General features: G+C 39.5%; 1 protein-coding gene across 25 annotated transcripts in view; it reads right to left on the reverse strand.

Annotated features, from left to right (window-relative positions):
• Nucleotides 1–929: 929 nt before the first annotated feature.
• Nucleotides 930–21,875, reverse strand: part of LOC135502193 (multiple C2 and transmembrane domain-containing protein 1-like) — a 55,000-nt gene continuing 34,054 nt past the window's right edge. For 10 of the 25 annotated variants that reach the window (XM_064794909.1, XM_064794863.1, XM_064794854.1 and 7 more), the window contains 19 exons: nt 21,834–21,863; nt 14,248–14,424; nt 14,010–14,024; nt 13,317–13,447; nt 12,175–12,361; nt 11,871–11,925; nt 11,440–11,581; nt 11,042–11,144; nt 10,627–10,728; nt 10,333–10,407; nt 9,864–9,983; nt 9,435–9,560; nt 9,061–9,102; nt 5,246–5,293; nt 4,924–4,941; nt 4,367–4,473; nt 4,086–4,195; nt 3,715–3,812; nt 930–3,504 (listed from right to left, as the gene is read on the reverse strand). In XM_064794909.1, the coding sequence (XP_064650979.1) occupies nt 3,439–3,504; nt 3,715–3,812; nt 4,086–4,195; nt 4,367–4,473; nt 4,924–4,941; nt 5,246–5,293; nt 9,061–9,102; nt 9,435–9,560; nt 9,864–9,983; nt 10,333–10,407; nt 10,627–10,728; nt 11,042–11,144; nt 11,440–11,581; nt 11,871–11,925; nt 12,175–12,361; nt 13,317–13,447; nt 14,010–14,024; nt 14,248–14,424; nt 21,834–21,863 (1,752 nt within the window). In that variant the 3' untranslated portion in view covers nt 930–3,438. Of the gene's footprint in view, nt 3,505–3,714; nt 3,813–4,085; nt 4,196–4,366; nt 4,474–4,923; nt 4,942–5,245; nt 7,837–8,486; nt 8,511–9,060; nt 9,103–9,434; nt 9,561–9,863; nt 9,984–10,332; nt 10,408–10,626; nt 10,729–11,041; nt 11,145–11,439; nt 11,582–11,870; nt 11,926–12,174; nt 12,362–13,316; nt 13,448–14,009; nt 14,025–14,247; nt 14,425–14,510; nt 15,162–21,228; nt 21,250–21,833; nt 21,864–21,875 lie in introns of those variants that run through there. The other 15 variants (XM_064794843.1, XM_064794833.1, XM_064794983.1 and 12 more) reach the window with 15 other exon arrangements.

Raw genomic sequence — 21,875 nt, forward strand, 5'->3', positions numbered from 1 at the left:
GGAGCAACCAGTCAATTATTTTTCCACAACCACGGGCTCAGCGAGTGGTTGGGATTGTGTCTCTGCCATAGAGTGTCTATCCACGATAAACCATGGATGGTTGCTGTTTTGTCACAATCATGGTCCTCGCAATGGAATGGCGACCCCATACTTCACAGTATGACAGAGTCGCAGTCACAACTCGCTGAGCCTGTGATGGTGGACAAATAGACAACTTGGCAGAGCAGCAGAGACTGACTTGGACTGGCTGTGACCGTCTCATCTCTCTCACCATGTTGTCAACACGGTGGAGCAGCCAGGACTGATTCGGCCTGGCTGTGACTGCCTCATCTCTCTCGTCATGTTGACAACTTACTTGGCAGAGCAGCATGGGCCGATTTGGCCTGGCTGTGACCGTCTCATCTCTCTCACCGTGTTGTCAACACGGTGGAGCAGCCAGGACTGATTCGGCCTGGCTGCGACTGTCTCATCTCTCTCACCGTATTGGCAACACGGTGGAGCAGCCAGGACTGATTCGGCCTGGCTGTGACCGTCTCATCTCTCTCAACGTTTTGGCAACACGGTGGAGCAGCAAGGGCTGATTCGGCCTGGCTGTGACTGTATCATCTCTCTCACTCTGTTGTCAACACAGTGGAGCAGCCAGGACTGATTCGGCCTGGCTGCGACTGTCTCATCTCTCTCACTATGTTTTCAACACGGTGGAGCAGCCAGGACTGATTCGGCCTGGCTGTGACCGTCTCATCTCTCACACCGTGTTGGCAACACGGTGGCCGAAGACGGGTGCCACGAGTGTCCTTTCCCTGTGCTATCAGGAAGTACATTTCAAGGCAGGACAATGTCACAATCGAGTCATGGTGGACTGAACAACAGGCAGTCCTTGCTGTTATCTCCCCTGTGTTTTCTTAGATGAACTAAGCCAATAACAATGATTTAGAATCTTGTATTTTTATTTCCCTTCCAATGTAGTAACATATCAACAAGAAAAAGAGATAAAAAAGTTAAATTGCTATTCACATGTAACGATGACAAATGTGGTATTTTAGACAAACACAACCAAAGTTCCGATGCACACTCATTAGACATAATCAATAAAGATAACTTCCAAGGTTGCAGAAGACCTTGTAGCAAGAATATGACTGATCTGAGTTGAGAACCTTTTCTACTCATTATCATAAGAGAACAGAATGATGACTTTGGTTGTAGTTATTCAAAATCAACACATTTAACAACATAATCAATGCACAGTCATTAGAAATCTGAAAGATCTTTGAAGAATAACTGAGATCAGTAGAAAAAGTAGAACTGGTTTGATAGTTTCTAAATCACAACTGGTTTAAGCAATCGTTAGAACTCCTAAAGGCTGAGCCTGTTGTATCCGGACCATGTAAAAACCTATCTCCACATAAGTGTGTCATGCTGTGCAATTGGCTTATGCCTGTGGAGAACTTGGAATGAAATACCAAGTTCATGGGCGATATTTGCGACAGGCTAATGTGGAAAGACGGCTTTTGTCTGTGAGAATAGCTAATAAACCAACCACAAGTGTATACAAAGTCTCTGGTGAAATCAAAAATCAAAATACTGTCATGGTACATGTGCTCTTGAGTAGTTTGATAATGGTAAATAGAATGACCATTCACAATGTGATCAACCCATCTCAGCATAAGAATTCTAGAGTGTGAGAGTCCTGGACTGTTTTACAGTTAATGGGGAATGCATACATACAGGGTGTGGGCTATTTCAGGTGCGCTGTTGTGACCCCATTTACTGGCTCTGTACACTGGCACTGCGTGGCATTGTGTCACAATGTGTGACGACAATGCTAACAGCATTGTCGTTCCGATAATCACACAAGCCTTGAAAAGGAAAACCATCTACAGGGTGTTACCAAAAGTCTGCTACCCCATTGTTGTGCAGCTCTATGATTATAGGTAATCCCAACATGATTTCTAGAATATCTTAATACATGGGCTATTTGTGTATTGAAAGTACATGTAGTAGTTTTGGCAGAAGAGAGTGGAGAGAGGTTCCTTTAATAATATAGATTTAAGACCCAGCCTGAACATTTAGAAAATGAAACAAAAGATATCACACAACCTTCCCAAGATCAAGAGATTTTCAACACGACTTAAAGTATAAAACTAATGATATTTTACACCTTTACATATATGTACACAGAAATTCATATTTCAACACAATACACGTATATCATCAGAGATGAGTTTCTTGAAATAGAAAAAATAAAATAAAATAAGAGCATGCAGAACTTCCTCTTATTTAAAGCTGAACTGTTTCTATAAAAGCCCTGTTCCACAGAGTTAGTTAGACCTGCCAGAAACATTAAAGTGACAGACCCCACCCATATCACAGATACTGTTGATCACATAATCTGTCTTCAGACAGGGGCAGTCCATATACTTTCTAAGTTTATGGTTTTTTTAACAGAGACAGCTTAGCTTTAAAAACACATCTTGCATTGACAAACATGCAAAGTTAGTTTACTGAGGAGTCTAACACAGATAGCTGGCACATCAAAAATTTCCTAGAATCACTAAAACAGCTGGTACATTCAAATTTTTGACACAAGGGAGCACCACCACTGTTGTAGATGCTTATTTGCCTTCACTTATGCTTCAGCAGTAAGCCTCTGAGGGAGGGAGATGATGCTTAACGGTAAAACAGCTATTTCAACTGAAATGTACATAACTTACGGTCTTGGGTTTAGGAACTGATGCACTGGCCAGCAGTACATCTCAAAATAAAAGCAGTGATCACAATATTGGGTATCTATTTTCGTTTCCGGACTTTGCATTGACAAGAGGAATTAATCACTTCCTGTTATCTTGTACATCCTACAACAAATGTTGAGCATTCTCACTCGCTTTCATTTTCCGTCGAATGTGACAGAACGACAGTGAAACACCCAGATTTCAAGATGCTCAATAAAGAAATCACAACATGGAGCATCGAAAACAAAACATCCAATAAAACTAAAATAATACAGTATATATCATACACTGATGTTAAAAGAATTTAGTACATATCATACACTGATGTCAAAAGAAATTACTACTGGTAATACTCCCCATAAGAAAATATATATCAGCTACATCGGAGCATCTTATTCCTATAGGAATCCACAAGATACGAAGTTGCTTTCTTTTTGCTTTAATAGTTTCAATAGATTTACATTTAGTCACTTGGACCAACTTCAGCAATCACTCGAATGTACCTTGACTTAGAAATCACTTGGACTAACTTTAACAATCACTTGGACCAACTTCAGCAATTACTTAGACCAACTTCAGCAATTCACTTGGACCAACTTCAGCAATCACTTGGACCAACTTCAGCAATTCATCAGGACCAACTTCAGCAATCCTCATAGCACCATATTCAATTTGACACAGGCAATGTACAAAAACAGTGTTGCTGTGGTTAACTCTGTTTCTTCTTCTTTGAGGGTACATTGCTGAGGTCTGGACGTAACTCTCGATAGTGCATCTGCAAAGAGGGAACATAATAGGTGAAACGCTGAATCAGGGTTATTTAGTCAGGTGGAGACTATTACTGTTGAAGGTACAGCCGACGGCTAGGTAATAATGCCCTCAACCCTTACCATTTCAAAGACATTAAAAGGTGCAGTTTTCATATTTGGAATTTCCCGTTGTTCCTTTAAATTATCTTGCAGAATTCAATATAAATGAAACTTACAAGTTCTTTATCTGAAGGTATCCTTGAAAGGAAGTCCAGCAGTTCATTATTGTTAATGGCATTAGGGGCTCGTAGTTTCTTTGTGAATTTGTTGATACCTGTAATGATATGGAATATTTGACAGCTTTAAAGAAAAGCTTAACTTCATTAGATCCAACAGAGCCAAGTTGCTTGTGATATCAGATAAATTTCAACCAGGCATCACACACAACGAATTCCACCAGAAGTCACACCCAACGTTGCTCTGCTGCTTTTTCAGATGCCATCTGCAGGTCATCTCTTGCACAAAAGGAACTTTATTTGCAAAAATGTAAAGTTTTAATGGATGTGCTAAGTCTTTAAAAACATGACACAGATTATGCTAAACTTACCCCATGCCACTATAAGGTAGCGGACAGGCACATAATACAGGATGATCGTAGCTATGAAGAGGGCCACAACAGCCAGACCAGACAACCAGGGAACAGTCCAGTTGAATGTGCTGAAAACAAGGAAGAGGCTGGATTACGGATGTGAACAACCTTATAAGGTGTTTAATCCTAACATTATAGGTCTGGTAACTCACAAGTGCATATCTATTGTGACCTTTGGAAAGACACCTTACTCTCTGGCCACTTTCTTTGCACAAGACATGAATCAAACAGAGCCTTACTTTTTGATTCGTTCACCCATGGAGGCCGCAGTGTCCATGCCTTCTTGCACCTGGAGACAGATCTCTTGTACTTGGTGGAGCTTTCCCTTGAAGCCTTTCTTCTCATCCTGATAGAATTTAAAGAACGATTAGTCACAGCAATATCTCTGATGCAAAAATGATTGTTGATTTTAAGACAGACCAGATTGCATTTTTAAACAGAATGTAGTCTCTAGATTTGTTAGTCTTAAGAGAGCATGCAAAATGAAAAGCATACAGAGGATTATACATGAGGTGCTCATACAAAAGGAGGGAATTAGGGTCAAAGACTGATACTGTGTCATTTTCATGGGCTGATGGTACACAAGATTTCATCTAAAACGATATATCGCTTGTGAATTGACCAAGTGTTTTTAGCCTTTAAAGGCGCGTTTACCTCTTTCAGCTATAAATCCCATTAAAATGTTTCATGTCAAGACTATTACGACTATGTTGTTTTTGAACAACCCAACCCAGGAATCACAAATAGAAAACCCAAACAGGATGGAGAAGACAGCATTGAGCAGACGACACCTTACCTTACTTTCCGGTGTTTTCTAGAAGCAGAAGACAATACAATACTATCAAGGACATGCATGCAATGCTTATATGAAGTAAACAAATCATTTTTAGGGAAGCAAAAGCTTTTTTTGTCTTTAGGGGAGAGGGAATGGTGCCACACAAACAAGCTTTTAAATACAACAGCGGTACATGTTCTGTTTCTCAAGCAGACTATTACAATACCATTACAGAAACTATAAACAACAACAATAACAACAACAAAAGCAATTTTCAAAATGGTTTCCTAGCTAGTTTCTCGCAACAGAGCAGAAGGTGATTTGACTTTGACCTTTGACCTACCTTTGCCTCTTTCTCTTCTTCTTCTTCATCTTCTTCATCAAAATACTCCTGAAGATAACAAGGGTCAAGGTCAGATGGTTTTAAAAAATGAGAGATTGAAAACTCTAAAGGAACGTGGATGCAGCTGGGTGCCTGATCTTTTCAACAGATGGTTGATGAGAAGACCAGTATAGCCTATAACTTTCAACTGACGGTTTGTCTTCTTTCTGGATGGCCAATGCTGAAGGTGAATGTTCTTGCAACAAAAAAATATTCTATCAAAATACCTTTGAACAAATATTGGTGGCAACGAGGTAACAAGAACGTAGCAGAAAGTTAACAGGCTCGATCTTTGATAACAGGTTATTCTTCATCGGTTGTAAGTTGAAGATTCATTTCACCCAATGATCAGAAAATCACCAGTTAGTAATTATGGATATTGTTATTGTTATATTGTTTAGTCAGGGAGAAGAGTGTTGTTCCAGTTCTCTTATGTAAAGAATCCAAACCCAAACATTTCCAGCTTATAACAGTACAACCACACACCAATCAAATTATAGAAAACAAACAGCCCATGCCAAGCGAAATGGTAGATTTTGATTTCAGTAAGAAAATTCTTTTCCATTGCTTAAATCCACTCTCTCAATCATTTTGACAACTTATCCTTTTTACCGAATCCCAGCACCCAAAACACCACCATTTCCAGTCTGTTCAAACTCTGTTGTGCAGGGTTGTGATAAACACCATCATAAATAGTACCCTTGATTGTGTTTGTTATGAGCAAATTGTTACCATGGTTATTCAAAGTAGGTTGAAAACAAGACAATACCCTAAGCTTTTGGAGCTCTTTTATTTTCCTGTCTATTTCTCTCTGAAAAGTGTAACAATTTGATGAAAGAAACTGGGCTAGATTCGGCTAAGGGCAAAATCTGAAACTGAAAAATATAACATAACATGAGATGAAACACAAAGCAAACGTGAAATAAATGGCTCTTCTACCAGGCACAATAAAGAATTGTAATCAGGGAATCTACTCTTAGTGAAAAATCTTTGAATCAAATTATCAAATAAGGTATAGACACCGACAATGGTTCTGCCAAGATTTGGTGGTAAGTACAACAAGATTCAAGAAAGCCTTGTTAATGCTGCCTCTGGGAGTTTAGCCAACACAAGCACCAAGGCTGACTCCAGTGCTGAATCTTGACTGCCCTAGCTACTATACTTCCAATGATTTAAGATACCTCTCAGTATACTCTGACTTGATCGAAAAGACCTGATCTGAAGTCACAAAGCAACTTTGCTTATATCATTTGATAATTCTTGGGTGATACAGTCCCATTCAGAACTTCCTGATGGTAGACTATGGAAGCACCCATCCGAGAGGGTTCAAAAAATGGGCAACCCAATTGATCAGGTTTGGACATTCTGTCAATCAGGTATTTCGTTGAGGGCCAAAGCAACTGAAAATCCAATCCCTTATGTACCGGTATACAATGCTCTTTTTACCAGTCACCATCAATTCTTACAGAATGAAGAAATTTTAAGTTAAAAAGCACTGATGATCTATGGTATCTATGGGTAAGATGAAATGTTAGTGTGGTGTTTCACTCATGATAAACTTATATCCAGCAATTCTGCATTTGTTAATATGGCAAGATTTGATTATCATAGAGAAGTCACGTTATTGTTGACAGTTTATCTATTAGTAATTTAGAATGAGGTTATAGGACACAGAGGAGAAATGAAAGTTGGACTTAGGGGACTCACAAGACTCCACACTGTTACACGTTCACACCAACCTGTTAAAGAGCAAGGGAGGTCCCAGAAGTAACTGATGGCTATCACTACAGGATTTTAATACAATACCGTATTTGAAAATAGAGAGCGATTTAGATGCATCAGAAAAATGCACACAAGCATTACACCAATATGGGATGAGCTGCTTTCATTCAATGCCTGACAACTGCAGTGCCAAAAAATTGCTGTTTTTGGTCTTATAAACTTTCAACCACCTGACAAACTGAGTGTTACATGACATTATGGATGACTTCAGACATGTATTACCTTGATTATGAAGTCTGACGTAACTGATGATGACTTCATGCAACACTTGATTTGTCACATGATCAGAAATTTATGGGGCCTGAAAATTCAATTATTCATGACAACGAGCGCTGTTGTATGACCTCGAACAAAAGCTGCAGGTTCCCGTACTGGTTGTAACTAACCTGCAACCATTGACCACCTTCTATACAAAACTTCGTATTAACGTTAGTGATAGTCATTTGCCCAAGGAATCCTCAATCAAGTCAACAACAGACTGTTCTGAAATCATGCCCCTGAACAAGTTGGTTTTTCAAATGTCCTCTAAAATGAGAAGAAAGGATCTCACCAAGCGATTGAACTTTAGATTTGGTTCTCCACACGTGCATGAAAGAACCCAGACAAGTGTACAGGAGGCAAAAAAACTTGTGGTTAAATATGATTCCTGACCAGTCAGTTGTGGAAAGTCATAAGAATGGATATGAAACCAGAGATGTTTTATGAGTGGGTGAAGATGGGAACCACTTGGCAAGACTGTGCTATCCAAAAACTCGTACCTTTTTCTTGGACTAAAAGGAAAATAGAGGATTATATCAGTCAGTCACCAACAATTGAAAAGGAATAAATTTGCCAACATATTAACCTGACATGAACATTTTATGGCTTATAGTAGACTTGTCTCATTTTACAATAATGCACATGCTACCTCAGTTAAGGCATTTGATCAAGTGTAAAAACAGTATATAGGAAAATGCCATTTCGTGGTACAATTATAGCCAGGTATAATTATAACCTCGTGAGCACTGATGTGTACGCCTGGTATAATTATAACCTCTGTGAGCACTGATGTGTACGCCTGGTATAATTATAACCTCTGTGAGCACTGATGTGTACTCCTGGTTGAAGAGGCTACAATTGTACTTGGGCTATTGTTATTGTATCGCTTTACCTAACACACGAGTCTAGTTACAGCCAACTTCAAACAAGCCATCCCAGTTATAAGTAACCTTGCTTGCCCTGCACAATTTGCAAAAACCTATAATATAATCTATCTGAAACATATTTAGGGGCTTTTTAGGCTAAATGATACTAACAGGGACCGAGTGTTTGAATTAATTTGCCAAAATGGAGAACTGTGAACAAGCAAGATTACTTCTAGACCACAGCTAACATGCCCCGATCAACTGAGTATATACAAAATATGTCAGACAGTACTTACGCCATCATAAATGTTGGCAGCAAGCTGTGACAGAGAGAATGTAATAGCAGAAACGAAATATCCGGTAATCATTGTAATGAGAACTGTTGATCAATTAACATTATACAGTTGTCTTTTTTTTTCTTGAATTCACAAATAGTTGTAACTAGCCTAATTGTTATAAAACACAGGAACAAGTATGTTTGAATGTCAAATTTACATTGTGGGTTAGGTAAAGACAAACAAGCACTGCCATAATCCAGTAATCATATGCAGGCAAATATGCTGAAACTTGGCATTTATAGTATTTGACATGCAAATAATTCACATTAAATTACTTTCCAAATATCACAATTACAATGTTATATCACCTAAACCATGCAAAGAAATATAACGTCTTTTAAAGACTATATCCCTTCATATTGTCAGATTACATATCTATAACGACATTCATTCAATTCATGCAAAAGGGGAAAGACAACCCATGTAAACCACTATAACTGTTGACTTGACGTTAACAAGCACAAGACAAAATTGGGTAACCATGGTAACTACAGAGAGTTTTGGGATAGACAAGAAGAGGAAGAGCATGTACCTCGAAATTTACTCCTTGAAACTGGAGCATTCTCAATGAAAACTTTAAACAAGAAGGAAGAGTAGATGCAGGTGAGAATGAAGAGCATAAAGCTTTATGGAAATGTGAAGTATCAAAAATCAATAAAGATTGGTCTTTATTTATTCTTGATTAGTTTAATTGGAATATTATGTAAAATATTCTTGGTATATACGAAATGTTACTGCAAATGTGTGAGATAGATAGGTGCAAAAATTTGGTGGTTTACAGTATCAAACCTGCCTTTGGGCTAATTATAATGTAATAGTAATCAGTTTCAAAGTCGTTTCCCCTTCAAAATCTATGATACGGGTACCATGAGGCTGGAACCTTTCAAACTAGTTCATTGTACTCACATCATCTTTATTGTCCTTCATGAGGCGGCCCATCACAGAAACTATAAGCAGTTGAAAGAGGAAGACTATGAGTAGTGTCATCGGTGCCATGTACAGCTCGAAGTTCCACGTTATCACAAGATAGACCTGTAAATGAACAAGGAAGGGTTAAACTAAGAAGCACACATTGAAAACTCCTCTCCATAAAGCAGGGAGCGTACAGAGGTAAATGTCTGCGAGGTCTCGTGTCACAGAGGTCTTTAAAATCCCTTATTTGTGCAAAGTCGCATGTTTTGTTTTGTGGTATTGGGTCAAGCTTTAATGGGTCATCTAAGATTTAGATCCCACAATGCCACTGACACTGACAAATTCTCCCCTTCCATCAAGAAACTTCATTTTCAAAGAGGGAATAAGATCTCTGAGAGATTTTTAAAGTGATTGTCTACTTACAATAAATGCCGTTATGCTGCGAGGTTTTGAGTCCCAGTTGAAGCAACTTGATATGAACTTGCCTCCCTCTACAGCATTGTCTATTATCTTTGAGACACGGTCTATGTTACGTTTCATCACCTGAAATAGTCATTACAATAGTCAATGAAACGCAGACTGAGCATTTAGCAGAAAGTGAACTGAACCCCAGAGCACTACAACCTGCTCTGCTGTCCCTCTATTTAAATTGTAGACAGCAGGACAGGGCCAGAGTAAGGGGGATGAACACACCAAGATTCTGTGGGTCATATCTGCACAGAGACCTAATGTAAACAGTTCTGTCAGTGATTGACAGCAATAGTACTGGGAATTTTTGACTGACATGTTCACATCAAACTTGAGTAAGAGACTAAGCATTATCTTACAATTGAATACAAGAAACTAAATCATTTTAGCAATATCATCGGTCAACAAAAGGAATAGAACTTACAGATATTTTGAATTTTGGCTCTGGTTGCATATATTTCTCCTCCTTTGGATTCACTGTTCTCCATGCTGCCTTTAACTGTAAGGAAAGGGTTAACGATTAAATGCAAGAACAGATGGAGCCTTGTTCTAATTTTTTGAGAATCTTACCTAAAGTTACTTTTGTTGATCAAACAGCATGGGTTGACAAGGTGCGTTCCAACCAGAAAATACCAAGTTCCTTTGAAGAGGGAAATAACGTAATGCTTAAAGAAACAGAGCTGAAACCAAATGATACAAATGAGGCACTAGAACTTACATGGTTGTAGATAAAATCCATCTCTAACATAATGGCCCCTTTCGCTTTGCGATTCAATTTCCTATCTCTGAGAGCGTACCACTTTCTCTCCCCGTTCTTCATCTGAAACCGCATTAAGAAATTGATTTATAACAAATATTGCAACCAGATTATGGATTTCTCAGCAACTCTTGGCACAGTGCGATGAAAATTGAAGCAATCACAGTTGTCCTCCTCTTCTTCCTAGCATGTGAAGACAGCATCTATTTATCATCTGATTTGTGGACAGTCCAGAGACAGATGTCCAAACTTTTCCTTCTAGACTTAACAAGTTGGCAAGAATGGACAAACATTACTGTTATCAGCCGAATTTTCGAATGGTGTTTCGTTTTCGGTTTACCCTGGAGTTCTGTTCAACATTGTTCGATGAGCTTACCCTGAGCAATGGAATGGCTAGTTTTCCCAGAAATTCTGTCTTCTTGTCCTTATCTTCATCATAAACCGAAACCTCTAGGATGGAATGAATGTCCTTCACATTGCTGAAGAGAAATTTAAATGAAAATGTTGAACTTATGGAAAAATTCAACTCTGAAAAATTTCTAAGTCCAAATATTTTTTTCACTTTTTTTTTCCTGCTCAAAATGAAGAAACATCATCATCAATTTTGCATCCAGATTTTCAACTTCACTAACGCGACCATTCAACCTCTGTCCCATGAGTGGTCATATCACCCTGGTTCCACTGTATGTTTAAAAGGGAAAAAATGTCTGAAGGGCCTCTTATATCAGCTGTTCTTATGAACGACTATTAATGACGTCATGTCATAATACTTACAATGTGAAGATTTTACCCCACTCAGGGCAAAGTGTTTTGTATTCTGTCTGGGTCTGCAACCTTGCATTGACCAGCTCGAGGACACAGAACGGATCACTCTTCCCGTTCAGATCTGCTGCGGCAAGCCCCTGAGCTTTGATAACTGAGGAAAGAAACGTACAGAGGTCATTATCGATGCAAGTCATGACATGAGCCAACCAAATATTGATAACCTTATTAATGCTGGGGAAATCAGCTGGGGACGACTTCTACCACCACAATTTGCAAAACCATCATCAACGCAAAATAAGATGATTTTCATGGATACCTTAGTGAAAATCAGCACAATTGCTGCAGTATCGGTCAGGATGTTGGGATAACTTGATACTAGAGATAACGTGGTGTAGGTGAGAGCTCTTAATGGAAAATGGCATAAATAAAAATGACGTTACCTTTTACTTGAAGCCAGCCTACGTCCTTGAAATGTTTGAGTGAATTCAAAATACCCTGGAGCAAAAAACATTATAGGCGTCACTAAGTATACAGAACTAGTTTTTTAAAACAGCTATTTGAAACCAGTCAGGTAGATTTAAATGATATTGCAATGTCCGAAGATGCATTTGGTGGTGACATGACTGTTATTTGATGGGGTGAAAATCTAAGTTTCCCCGCTCCCATTCAGCAACGATGCGTATCTGTGCAAACCCTCGTCTGCCAAGGCGCTGGCAGCTGAATTTTGGTCTTCACTTGACTTACATAACGTCGTACAATCTCCTCCCTCTCCATCGGGTTGTGGACGAAATTGGACAGGTCCGATATCGTCTCACTTCCCTGAGTCCCACTTATCGTCAGCAGCAGTTTGATGACACCGGCACCATCTTCCAGCGGTTGTTCTATCGTATGAGTCACTTCCCGCTCTAAATCAGCTAAGTCTATCACAGCCCTGGAAGACATGATGATTGTCCAATCAAGTTTCATTTCCTTACGAGCAAGTGCTTGATTAGACCTGGTTTGCTAAGAACAGTAGAACCTGATTTGAGAGTTCAACATGAACCGGAACAACCAACTCGGGACTAAAGCTAGTGTCTTTAGAAAGGTTGTCCTTAATAGAGAGGTCTCCACTAAGGGAGGTTCCACTGTAAATCAAATACTTGAATCTATAGGCAATGGTGTATGATCAAAAAAAATAACTCATCACCATCACCATCACCATCTTTATGTAATTTTATCTGTTTCCAGCTGAACATCACTGATAATGAAAAGTACTGATAACTGCTCATTGATCAGCATCTCTTGTTGCACAGAGAGCTGCAGGAGCAAGAAACACTTCAATGAAATAAACCTTATGAAAGGCTTGAACCCGTGTGCTGTACACACGCCATCTCCCAAATAAAATATTTAAATCTTTGGATTGTGTGGCACCTTTTATACCCAAGTACATTTCCTATCTTGATAAATTTCAAAGCGGCTCCATGGCAACCAAACAGGTTCAGCGAAGTTTTAAAAGCCAGCTTAGAGAAATACTCACAAGAGTAAAATAATGTTTTTTGCTCAGATAATGAACTGCGGAGGTTGAAAGCAAGAGTTTATTTCACCTGATCCCATGCAATTTCGATTTCAAGATTTTGCTTGTTTAAGAAGTAAATGTATCTTTAAGAAGTTTGTATTGTACGGGTACTGTAGGGTACATCCAAAAGTGTACACAAACAGCTGATTGCGCACATTTTCTGATGCATCCCAGTGCTGACATGATATCTATCTTGGCCAACTAATAATGACTGCTGTCATTAGAATTTTGTGCGGTATTACATGAAAATAATGTACGTATAGGCACCACTATTTAAGTTCCCACCAAAATCGTGTTGCCAATGGTCAACTCTCAAGAGAGTGAGTCCTACCTGCCCATGAGGTCATTTTTGCCCCCAATGTCATAGTCCATCACAGTTAGTTCCAGCTGGCTTGTCTGTTCGTCATACATGTACAAATCAAACTGTTCGCGCCACTTAGGATGTAATGTCTTTGGCTTCCACTGAAATCAATGTTAATCACATTATTGCTGTTTTGCTCAAAACATCAATTACGCTAACTTGGTTTAAGGTGAGTTATTCAGGTTGTCATTTGATTTGGCTTCTTTCTCTTTTTTTCTTTCAGAATTCATGATGGAAACAAAAGCTGCAGGGGAAAAATGTGCAAGATGACCAGTCACTCAAGGGTTTGATCTGAACACTTGATGTTCTGATGGCGAAGTTGATCTACTATATAACGGATAACCTTCTGTCCCATTAGGATGTTGATGAAGCTCCTTGAAGCAGTGATGGGATTTATAGGCGAAAAGCTAGGGACCATAGATATTGAGAACAGTTATAAAGAAGAATTAAAGGAACAAAGTTTTTAAAGGTTTTTTGAAAGGGGCGATAAGCAATCTACAAATTGAAAGAACGGCTATCATAGAATGCTAGTGAAAAATGAAGTATTTTTAATTGGCAGGTTTAACTAATCAACACATGAACCAAGAGACTTGACCAAATTCTACACCCTTTGTATTCTGAAAATGAAACCTATCCCTATAAGAATAAATATTGTGTTCATACTTTCACTGCTGCATTCTGAAAGAAGGATATTTTATTAAAGGCGAAGTTGCTCTTGATAATGCAAGGTTAGTTTTGCTTCATGGGGTACAAAAGAAGAACATTTGCAACATTTTCTCAACAAGCCTAACATACTTTGTAATAAGTTCAAAAGAATATTGTAAGTGAAGGCTGGTTCACCTTAGTTTTCTATTTTCTTTGAACTTGTACCTCGTCTCACATCAATAGAATATATGCCTACCTTGCTCTTATATTTTTCTCCACCGAGTTTGAATTTGACGAAAGGGTCACTTAACCCATTGTCGTCCATTGGCAGAAGATTGTAACCTTCCACCAGGACGATCGTGACGACGCTACTCCATATCTGGCTCTTCAGACGCTTGGCTTGCTCGGACAGCTTCATACTGCGTTGGAAAAACTGCAACGAGACAAGAATTATGGGGATCAGCACGAGTATGAAGAGTTTCACCAAGTTTTCAAGTCTAGAAGACAGAGACAACTTACCGGCGAGTCCAATTTCTCCACTTTAAAGCCATGCTTACGAGACAATTTCTCCAACCTGTTGCGATTCACAGCCAAACTATCATCCTGAGAAACCAAACCATTTCTCCGCAACATTCTCGGAGAAAATTCAGTGTCTGAAGAGCAACCAGCCCCACTAGAAGGTCTTTGCACAGTAACTGAACGGGCGGACAACCTGCTTGGAGCAGGCACCAAAATGAGCTGTTGGGACAACCTCCGTAACTTTGCCGATTCTAGTTCTGTAGTTTCCAAGTCGGATGTTTTTGTTAAGACTCCACGTCGCCGCAAAGTTACAGAATTCTCAGAGTTTGTGGCAGAACCTGATGTAATGGCCCCTGCCTCTACGCATTCCTCAGTATCTGAGTCACATGCGAGAATCAAATCGGAGTCAGAGATCGGTCCGTCAAATTCAAATGAGAATCCATTCCGACGAGACATACGGTCAGACTCATCAAAAGACATATCCAACAAATCTGACGCGAATTCATCCTTCTTTACAGTCTTTGATCCTCGAATTGATCTACGCAGCCACTGTTTCTTAAATATCTTCGACATGTTTCTATTCACGATCTCCTACACAAGCTCCAAATGCTCTGCAATGATCATCTCATTCAATTACTGCAACCATCTACGCAATAATGTTGACAGTCCAGCATCATTCGGAAGATGTTTATCCGAGAAAATCAATTGTGTAATCAATAGAGCATCCAGGAATGAACTATGTACAGAAACATCATCGTCATTTCAAAATCTCCAACTTGATCAACAAAGACAAATCGTTTTATTGGTTGAACAACTTTCCCCTAAAGCAAAACTCCCTCATGAACGCAGAATCCATCCTACACGCAATAGTCACTATTGTCATACCATTCTATCCTCGTTCGACAGAACTGATTGAAATTGTCACAATTCTATTACAAACACATACATATGTGTCTCATGTAAACAATCTAGTGCTCAACAATGTTGCATCAAATCAATACTGTACAAAAACATGACCAAGAGCATCACAAATGATTGGTCAGAACATTTGTCCACAGAAGCTGGTGCGCGAACAGATGTGAAATCCCCCGAAGTGCATAAATCGAGGATACAGCATGAAGTTTCACCCGTCTATGTCTTCCTAAATTTGACAAAAACTGATTAACACCTGGATAAGATCATCACAATAGCATTGTGATGTATCCTTGGCTGAAGATTTGAAAATATGAATCACAGCGAAAAGATACACTTGACACTGTTCTGTTGTCAAAAATCCTGGCTGACTGAGAAGATACACCAATGTCCTTATTGACTGTGCCTGAAGATGTGTAAGGAACGTCTGACCCTGAGAAAGATTTAGTGTTATTGTGGTTCAATCCACATGGAAAATCACCCTTCGCCCAAACACGGAGAAATCATTAGCCAGGAATCATTGTATGAAAAGTATATCCTCTTTTGCTTTAGCCTTCGAATCGAGAAACCTTGTGTTCAAACGGAAGACTTGTTCCAAAACATTGAGCAAGGCCTACGCACAACAGGAAAGTATAAGCTTAATCCTGGAAGAGTGCTAACTTGCTATGCAAATATTCGACCAATTTTGTGCTACACTGAAGCCTTGCAGACTACAGAAACAAAAGCTGTATATGAACCGTGTGTCATCCCGTAGTAATGTCCAGCAATGTTACGCCACGGCTAATAACAAAATTGTGCGCAATTACATTATGTTCAAATACCCTTAGATAAATCAGCAAATTATCGACCAACTAATGAACCTGTGCACTACCACCAGACTTGCTAGAAATTATGATTGAATGGTAAGATTGTGGCGAGGCCAATCGATGTATTGATAAAACACGGGATGAAAGAATGTTTGATCACCAAGTCAAACTCATTAATAGTTTTTGTATTGAACTGGTGATAATGATTTTTTTAAAGAGTCTATTATGTTCATTTCTTTGGTTGCATGTTGCCTGGATTGATGACAAAGTCAACGTGAGATAGAGTAGGATGGGGGGGGGGTAGGATGTACGCCTGGCAAAATAGTAGCCTTGTGCCATATGATCTTGCCATGTGTCATCCTGCTACTGCAAGTAAATGATTGCCAGGTTTGCTTGCCAAGTTGATCAAATCATACCAGCTTGACTTTTGACTTCAGTCCACCTGAACCCAGCTGGAAATCTCATCTTATTGCTATGATTTGGAAGTAATGACTGTACAGAGTGACTTCTTGTCATGAAAAAGATAATCATCTTTCCTCGGGATGAGAGAAGAAAGTTTAAAGGACCGGACAAACTGAGAACTAAACCTGGCGATTCTCATGAACGTGTCATAGTTTCCCATTTTTACGTTAATTTGTTCGTCACAAAGATTAGTGAGAATGAAAGACACGAGACTCCTACATAATCCAGACATACAAGAATCGAAAAAAATTGTTTTGAAGCTGACTACAGGAATAGCTAGATCAGCGTGAGATTTGCTTTACCCAAGGCAAGTTGATTACCTTAGAAGAAGAGGAGAGTGAAAGGTCAGAGAGCTGGAACTACAAAACTGATTCAATCACAGTTCAGGTATATTGGTTGGAAGCATGGGAATTAGGCTTGCAGATCGGACTACAGTATCATTTCCGATTTCTTTGTCTTTCTAGAAATGATTGGTACTGCGCAGCTTCTTCTTGGTGAGCTCAATCAGCAGGAACGAACACTGTCTACACCACATGAGAACAGCTTTCAGACACTTGTTCTCTGTTACAGACACATTTCAGACACTCCAATAGTTATAGACTGAGAGAAGCAAGGCAAAGGAGAAAACAAATACACTAAAGCCTTCATTTTAGCTTGAAGAGTCGCTGTGCAATTAGCCAATGGCTAATGCAGATGACAACTACTAATTGAGCCCTCCACATAGTAGCCCAGCAGCAGTCCATTAGCGGATTGAGAAAGCTATTATGAACAGGTGTAACAAACCCACACACCACACCCTTTACTCTGTCTTAAACGGAGACTATAGACATGAGCCGGGTAGGTCATATTAAGCGCAGATAGGGGTCTAAACCATCTTACTGTACATCCAACATATTCAGGCCCTCATTCCTGCCTATATTTTCTGCCTTTGCTAGTTGCTATATTTGCCTTTGATAGTTGCTAGCGGAGACTCTTCAATTAGCCATACTAAACGCAGCTATCTATAATCCAATAGTACTCAATAAACATTTCAGTCTAGGAGAATGGAGACACCAACACAGTATAGCCTTCCTTTTATATATTTTTTAAATCGTTGCTAGTGGTGACACTGCAACTTGCCTCCCAGATTGCAGACATCCATTAGTATTCACAATAGCACAGCCTGCAAAGTGAACATCCTCCTGAAGACACAATAACAGATAATTCATTGCAAGAATAACCCCGACACTTTAGTTTCATATGGTATCTTCCCAAGCAATCAATCGGAAATTCACCAGGGACGATTTCCTAATTGTGGCTTTTAATCGATTTACTCAGCAGGTGATCGCAACCTCATCCTCTGGGGATCATGCCATCTGCTGGCTGTGGCCATGGTCATGACTGTCACAAAGAACTACTGTGGCAGTGCGATAATTTGCTATAGTGTAAAGTGCTATAGTTTCATGCCTTTAACTTTTTGCATCATGCACCCATGCTGATACACTGTGCCATTAAAACTGACCCTACACAGAGTAACTTTTCCATGAACAACCAATCTATTTTAGCAAACAGGCTAAAAAATTTGATAGATTGCAGCTAGGAGCCATCAGCTAAGACTAGCTTCAGGCTAGTTAGCCACGCTTGACTGATTACAAGTGCTGCTTCTATGACATTCTCCCATGATAACAAATAAACTGCTAAACACTGCTTCACTTTCTTTCCAGTAGCAAAGAAATGAATAAGCAGTCCAGCATCAGTAAACACAGTCAAGCTGCCCAGTTTCTAAGCGATCATTAAGAAGCAACAACAAACATGGCTGATGCTAAACTGCTTGCTGAACCTAAACTAGCATGACCATAATGAGGCAGATACAGCGGAAGATGATTACACAAATAAAGAGGATGGAAATCTCTCTGTGTCACCTACCTTGACATGGACAACACCAATCAGGCAGTCCTGAATGTTCCCTTGTCAAAAAACCCCTCAACGCTGCCTCCGTATATATAAAATGTTGCTAGGCTACCGGGTATAGATTTCAGAGTGAAGACCAATTGTAAATTGTGGCACCTGTTGGCTCTGCCAGGATCGAGGTTGATATGATGAAGGATAGTGATAGCGCTGTCTACCTTGCATTGCTAGCATGGAGATTGGGCAATTACTGAAGCTTTGAAATGAAAGGAAGAAGTTTTTTCAGTGACGCTCGGTCTGATTGCAGGATAGATGGGGGGAGGGGGATTGTCTGCATTTCCTATTTCCCTCAATCCCTTGTATCAAGAGTTGGCCACCTCAATCAGTCAATGGCACTTGTCTTGGACTACTAAATAGCAGCATCAATACACCCTTAAAAGTGGAACACTCTATTTTCTAGGTGCCGCATATCCCATATTGGAGTATGGCTCATCTAACCATCCCCTGTGCAACTCTACCTTCAATTGTGTTAGATTCTATAGAGTTGAATAAACACTTCTATCATCAACGTCAAGTTTGAAATTACATCTGAATATCTGACATTGATTTTTTCATCAGGTCACGGAGAAGATTCTGTGAGGCATCGATCTGTGAGGATTAACAGGGCAGGTATCGATTTAAAGATGATAGGCTCAGGCCAATAAAAATCAGAATAATCTTGTGGAGGGTGTTAGGCTGTCACGAGGATGATATCAATGTCAAACTAACACAAAATTGTAGACCACATCCACAAGGAACTGGAATTGTTAAGAAGGTGGGCATGTTGGTAAAGAAGAATTGCGTCGCTGATGGGAAGAATTTGACAAGGATGAAACACTCTCTATCTGTTGGGTCCAGGGCTCAACCCCTGGTCCGGTCATCCCTTTGTCCTTCAGAGGTCAAGCTCAGGTTAGCGCTCAAATGATGGCAGCCACTTGGGACTCCTGAGAGCCTCTGTGGAGACCATATGCATAATAGGATCTAAAGTGCTTTGGGACTGACTCTGGTCAATGGAAAGTGTTATATAGAGCAGCGATGATAAGTGTAGATGAAAATACGAATCTACATTTTCAAGTTTATACAATGATTTATTTCCCAATAACCACCACCCAACAACCAAGCGTTGGGTTGATTATGTCAATAATGAAACAAACCTTGATTGAGAGAAATTGTGTGTGGAAGCAGTGTTAGGCTGCAACTAATCAATGGCTAATAGAAATGTTTATTAGATGAATAACTATGTCTGTAACTGGAAACGACTTCAGGAAAATGGTGACTTTAGTCTAGACATGAGACCACAGCAAGACAAGGCATCTCAAATGCATCATTTGGGACATACTCTGCTTTCCTTAATTTGGGCATGGGAGTTTGGGAGCATATTTGACCATTGTAAGATCTAGAAAATCCATCAGGATCAGGGCCAAATTTCAGCACCTCTAATTTAGGTGCACACACCATTCAACGGTGTGTAAGTACTAGCTATCACATCCTCACTGCCGATATTTTCTAGCGTCGCGTATTCATTCCACGACCACGCTGCAAGCAACGATTGGTTAGGTTAAGTTAATATAGAAACATGCCCTGATTGGGAGAACTGGCCAGAGGAAACAGAGTTGACTACCACTAATCAAGACAAATAGAGCAGTACAATGGATGAATAAAACAGTCTAGAAGGAAGAATTTTCAACAATGGCGCCTTGACATCCCATTCACACTGGCTGAAGGTGGAGAGACTATGCCAATAAACCCAATTGGTTCCAAACCGTAGTGGCAGATGAAAATGCTCATCTTACCTTGGAGGAATACTCCATGGAGAATAGGCGCAGAGCAAACGCTGAAGAACATCCACGTTGCCTATTTCGCCAGCGTTGAGAGTCAATTCCACGACCATGCCGCAAGCAATCAGTGGTTACATATAGGTTAAGTTAATAAGAAAATATGCCTTAGTTAGGGAAAATGACCAAAGGAAACCCGGGAGGGGTCCGCTGATAGAGTTTTCAATAATCAATGCCAGGTCTCGACCTGTAACACAGGAGAACGCAGATCATCTCTCCCAAGAAAATAAAGTTACAATTAGACCCTGAGAGTTGTAAGCAGATTTTGATAGCATGAAACACTCAGAACTATATAACATTACATCTTTGATAGAAAACATGATAGAGGAGAAAGTTATAAAATTGGAGGGTGAAAATCAAAATATGACAAGAAACATGCAAGTTCATGGAACAGATGAGCAGGACTTACCCTGAAATAGATATCAACATGCAGTAGTAAACCACCTTGAAAGAGTTTGGTGAGGCATCAATCACAGACTGAGGGAGACATCAGACAACCAAGTTGAAAGGGACGAGTCACCTTCAGCAGTCAATGAATATGGTTAAGTCTTTTTGAAGGAAATTTGGTGAATTATGAGAAATCCAATGCTGGCGAGCTAACTGACCACTGACCCTACAACATTGTAAATTTATCGACATAAGCTTGCCCCATGCAACCACTAATCAGTGCATCATAAGTAATTTTTGAAAGATGTTATTCAGTTAACTGCTCAGATATGATTTAAAAACAACATGTGGTTTTAAAAAGATATGGTCATAGGATTGGAAGGGACTTACATTTCCAGGCTTTGTGTGTAACTGTAATGACATAAGTCATTAGAATAAAGTGACAAAGGCCATTAGAATAGCTTGGGTGAAATGAAGGCGTGGGTCATAAGGATGATATGACATGGGTCATTAGAAGAACAAGACATAAGCTGTTAGAAAACATGATATAGTCATAAGGATAACATGACATAGGTCATTAGAATAGCTGGGGTAAAATCATGGCATGGGTCATAAAATGACAAGACATGTAGGTCATCAGAAGAACAAGACATAAGCTGTTAGAAAACAGTATGAAAGTCATTATAATAACAACACAAGGTCATAAGAAAACATGACATAAATCATTACATAGCACAAGTCATTAGGATAACATGACATAAGTCATAAGAATAATGTGACATACGTCATGAGAATAGCATGCCATATTCATTTCTTTGTGTCACTGTAGACGCAGCATGATGCAATTAGCATCAGCAAGAAAGCCATTTACAACATTGCAAGGAAGATAGCACCATGCACAGCTCATTATCGAAAATGCACTTGTTTCAATGAACTTTCTTGGCGATCTTCAGCCATGAAAACTTAATTCATGCAGAATCTTTTAATGTCCTTACGGGATCTAATAACACACTGTGCCTGTGATGCTAGAAATGAAG

The sequence above is a fragment of the Lineus longissimus genome, chromosome 2, assembly GCF_910592395.1.
Source record: "Lineus longissimus chromosome 2, tnLinLong1.2, whole genome shotgun sequence".
Classification (NCBI taxonomy): Eukaryota; Metazoa; Nemertea; class Pilidiophora; order Heteronemertea; family Lineidae; genus Lineus; species Lineus longissimus.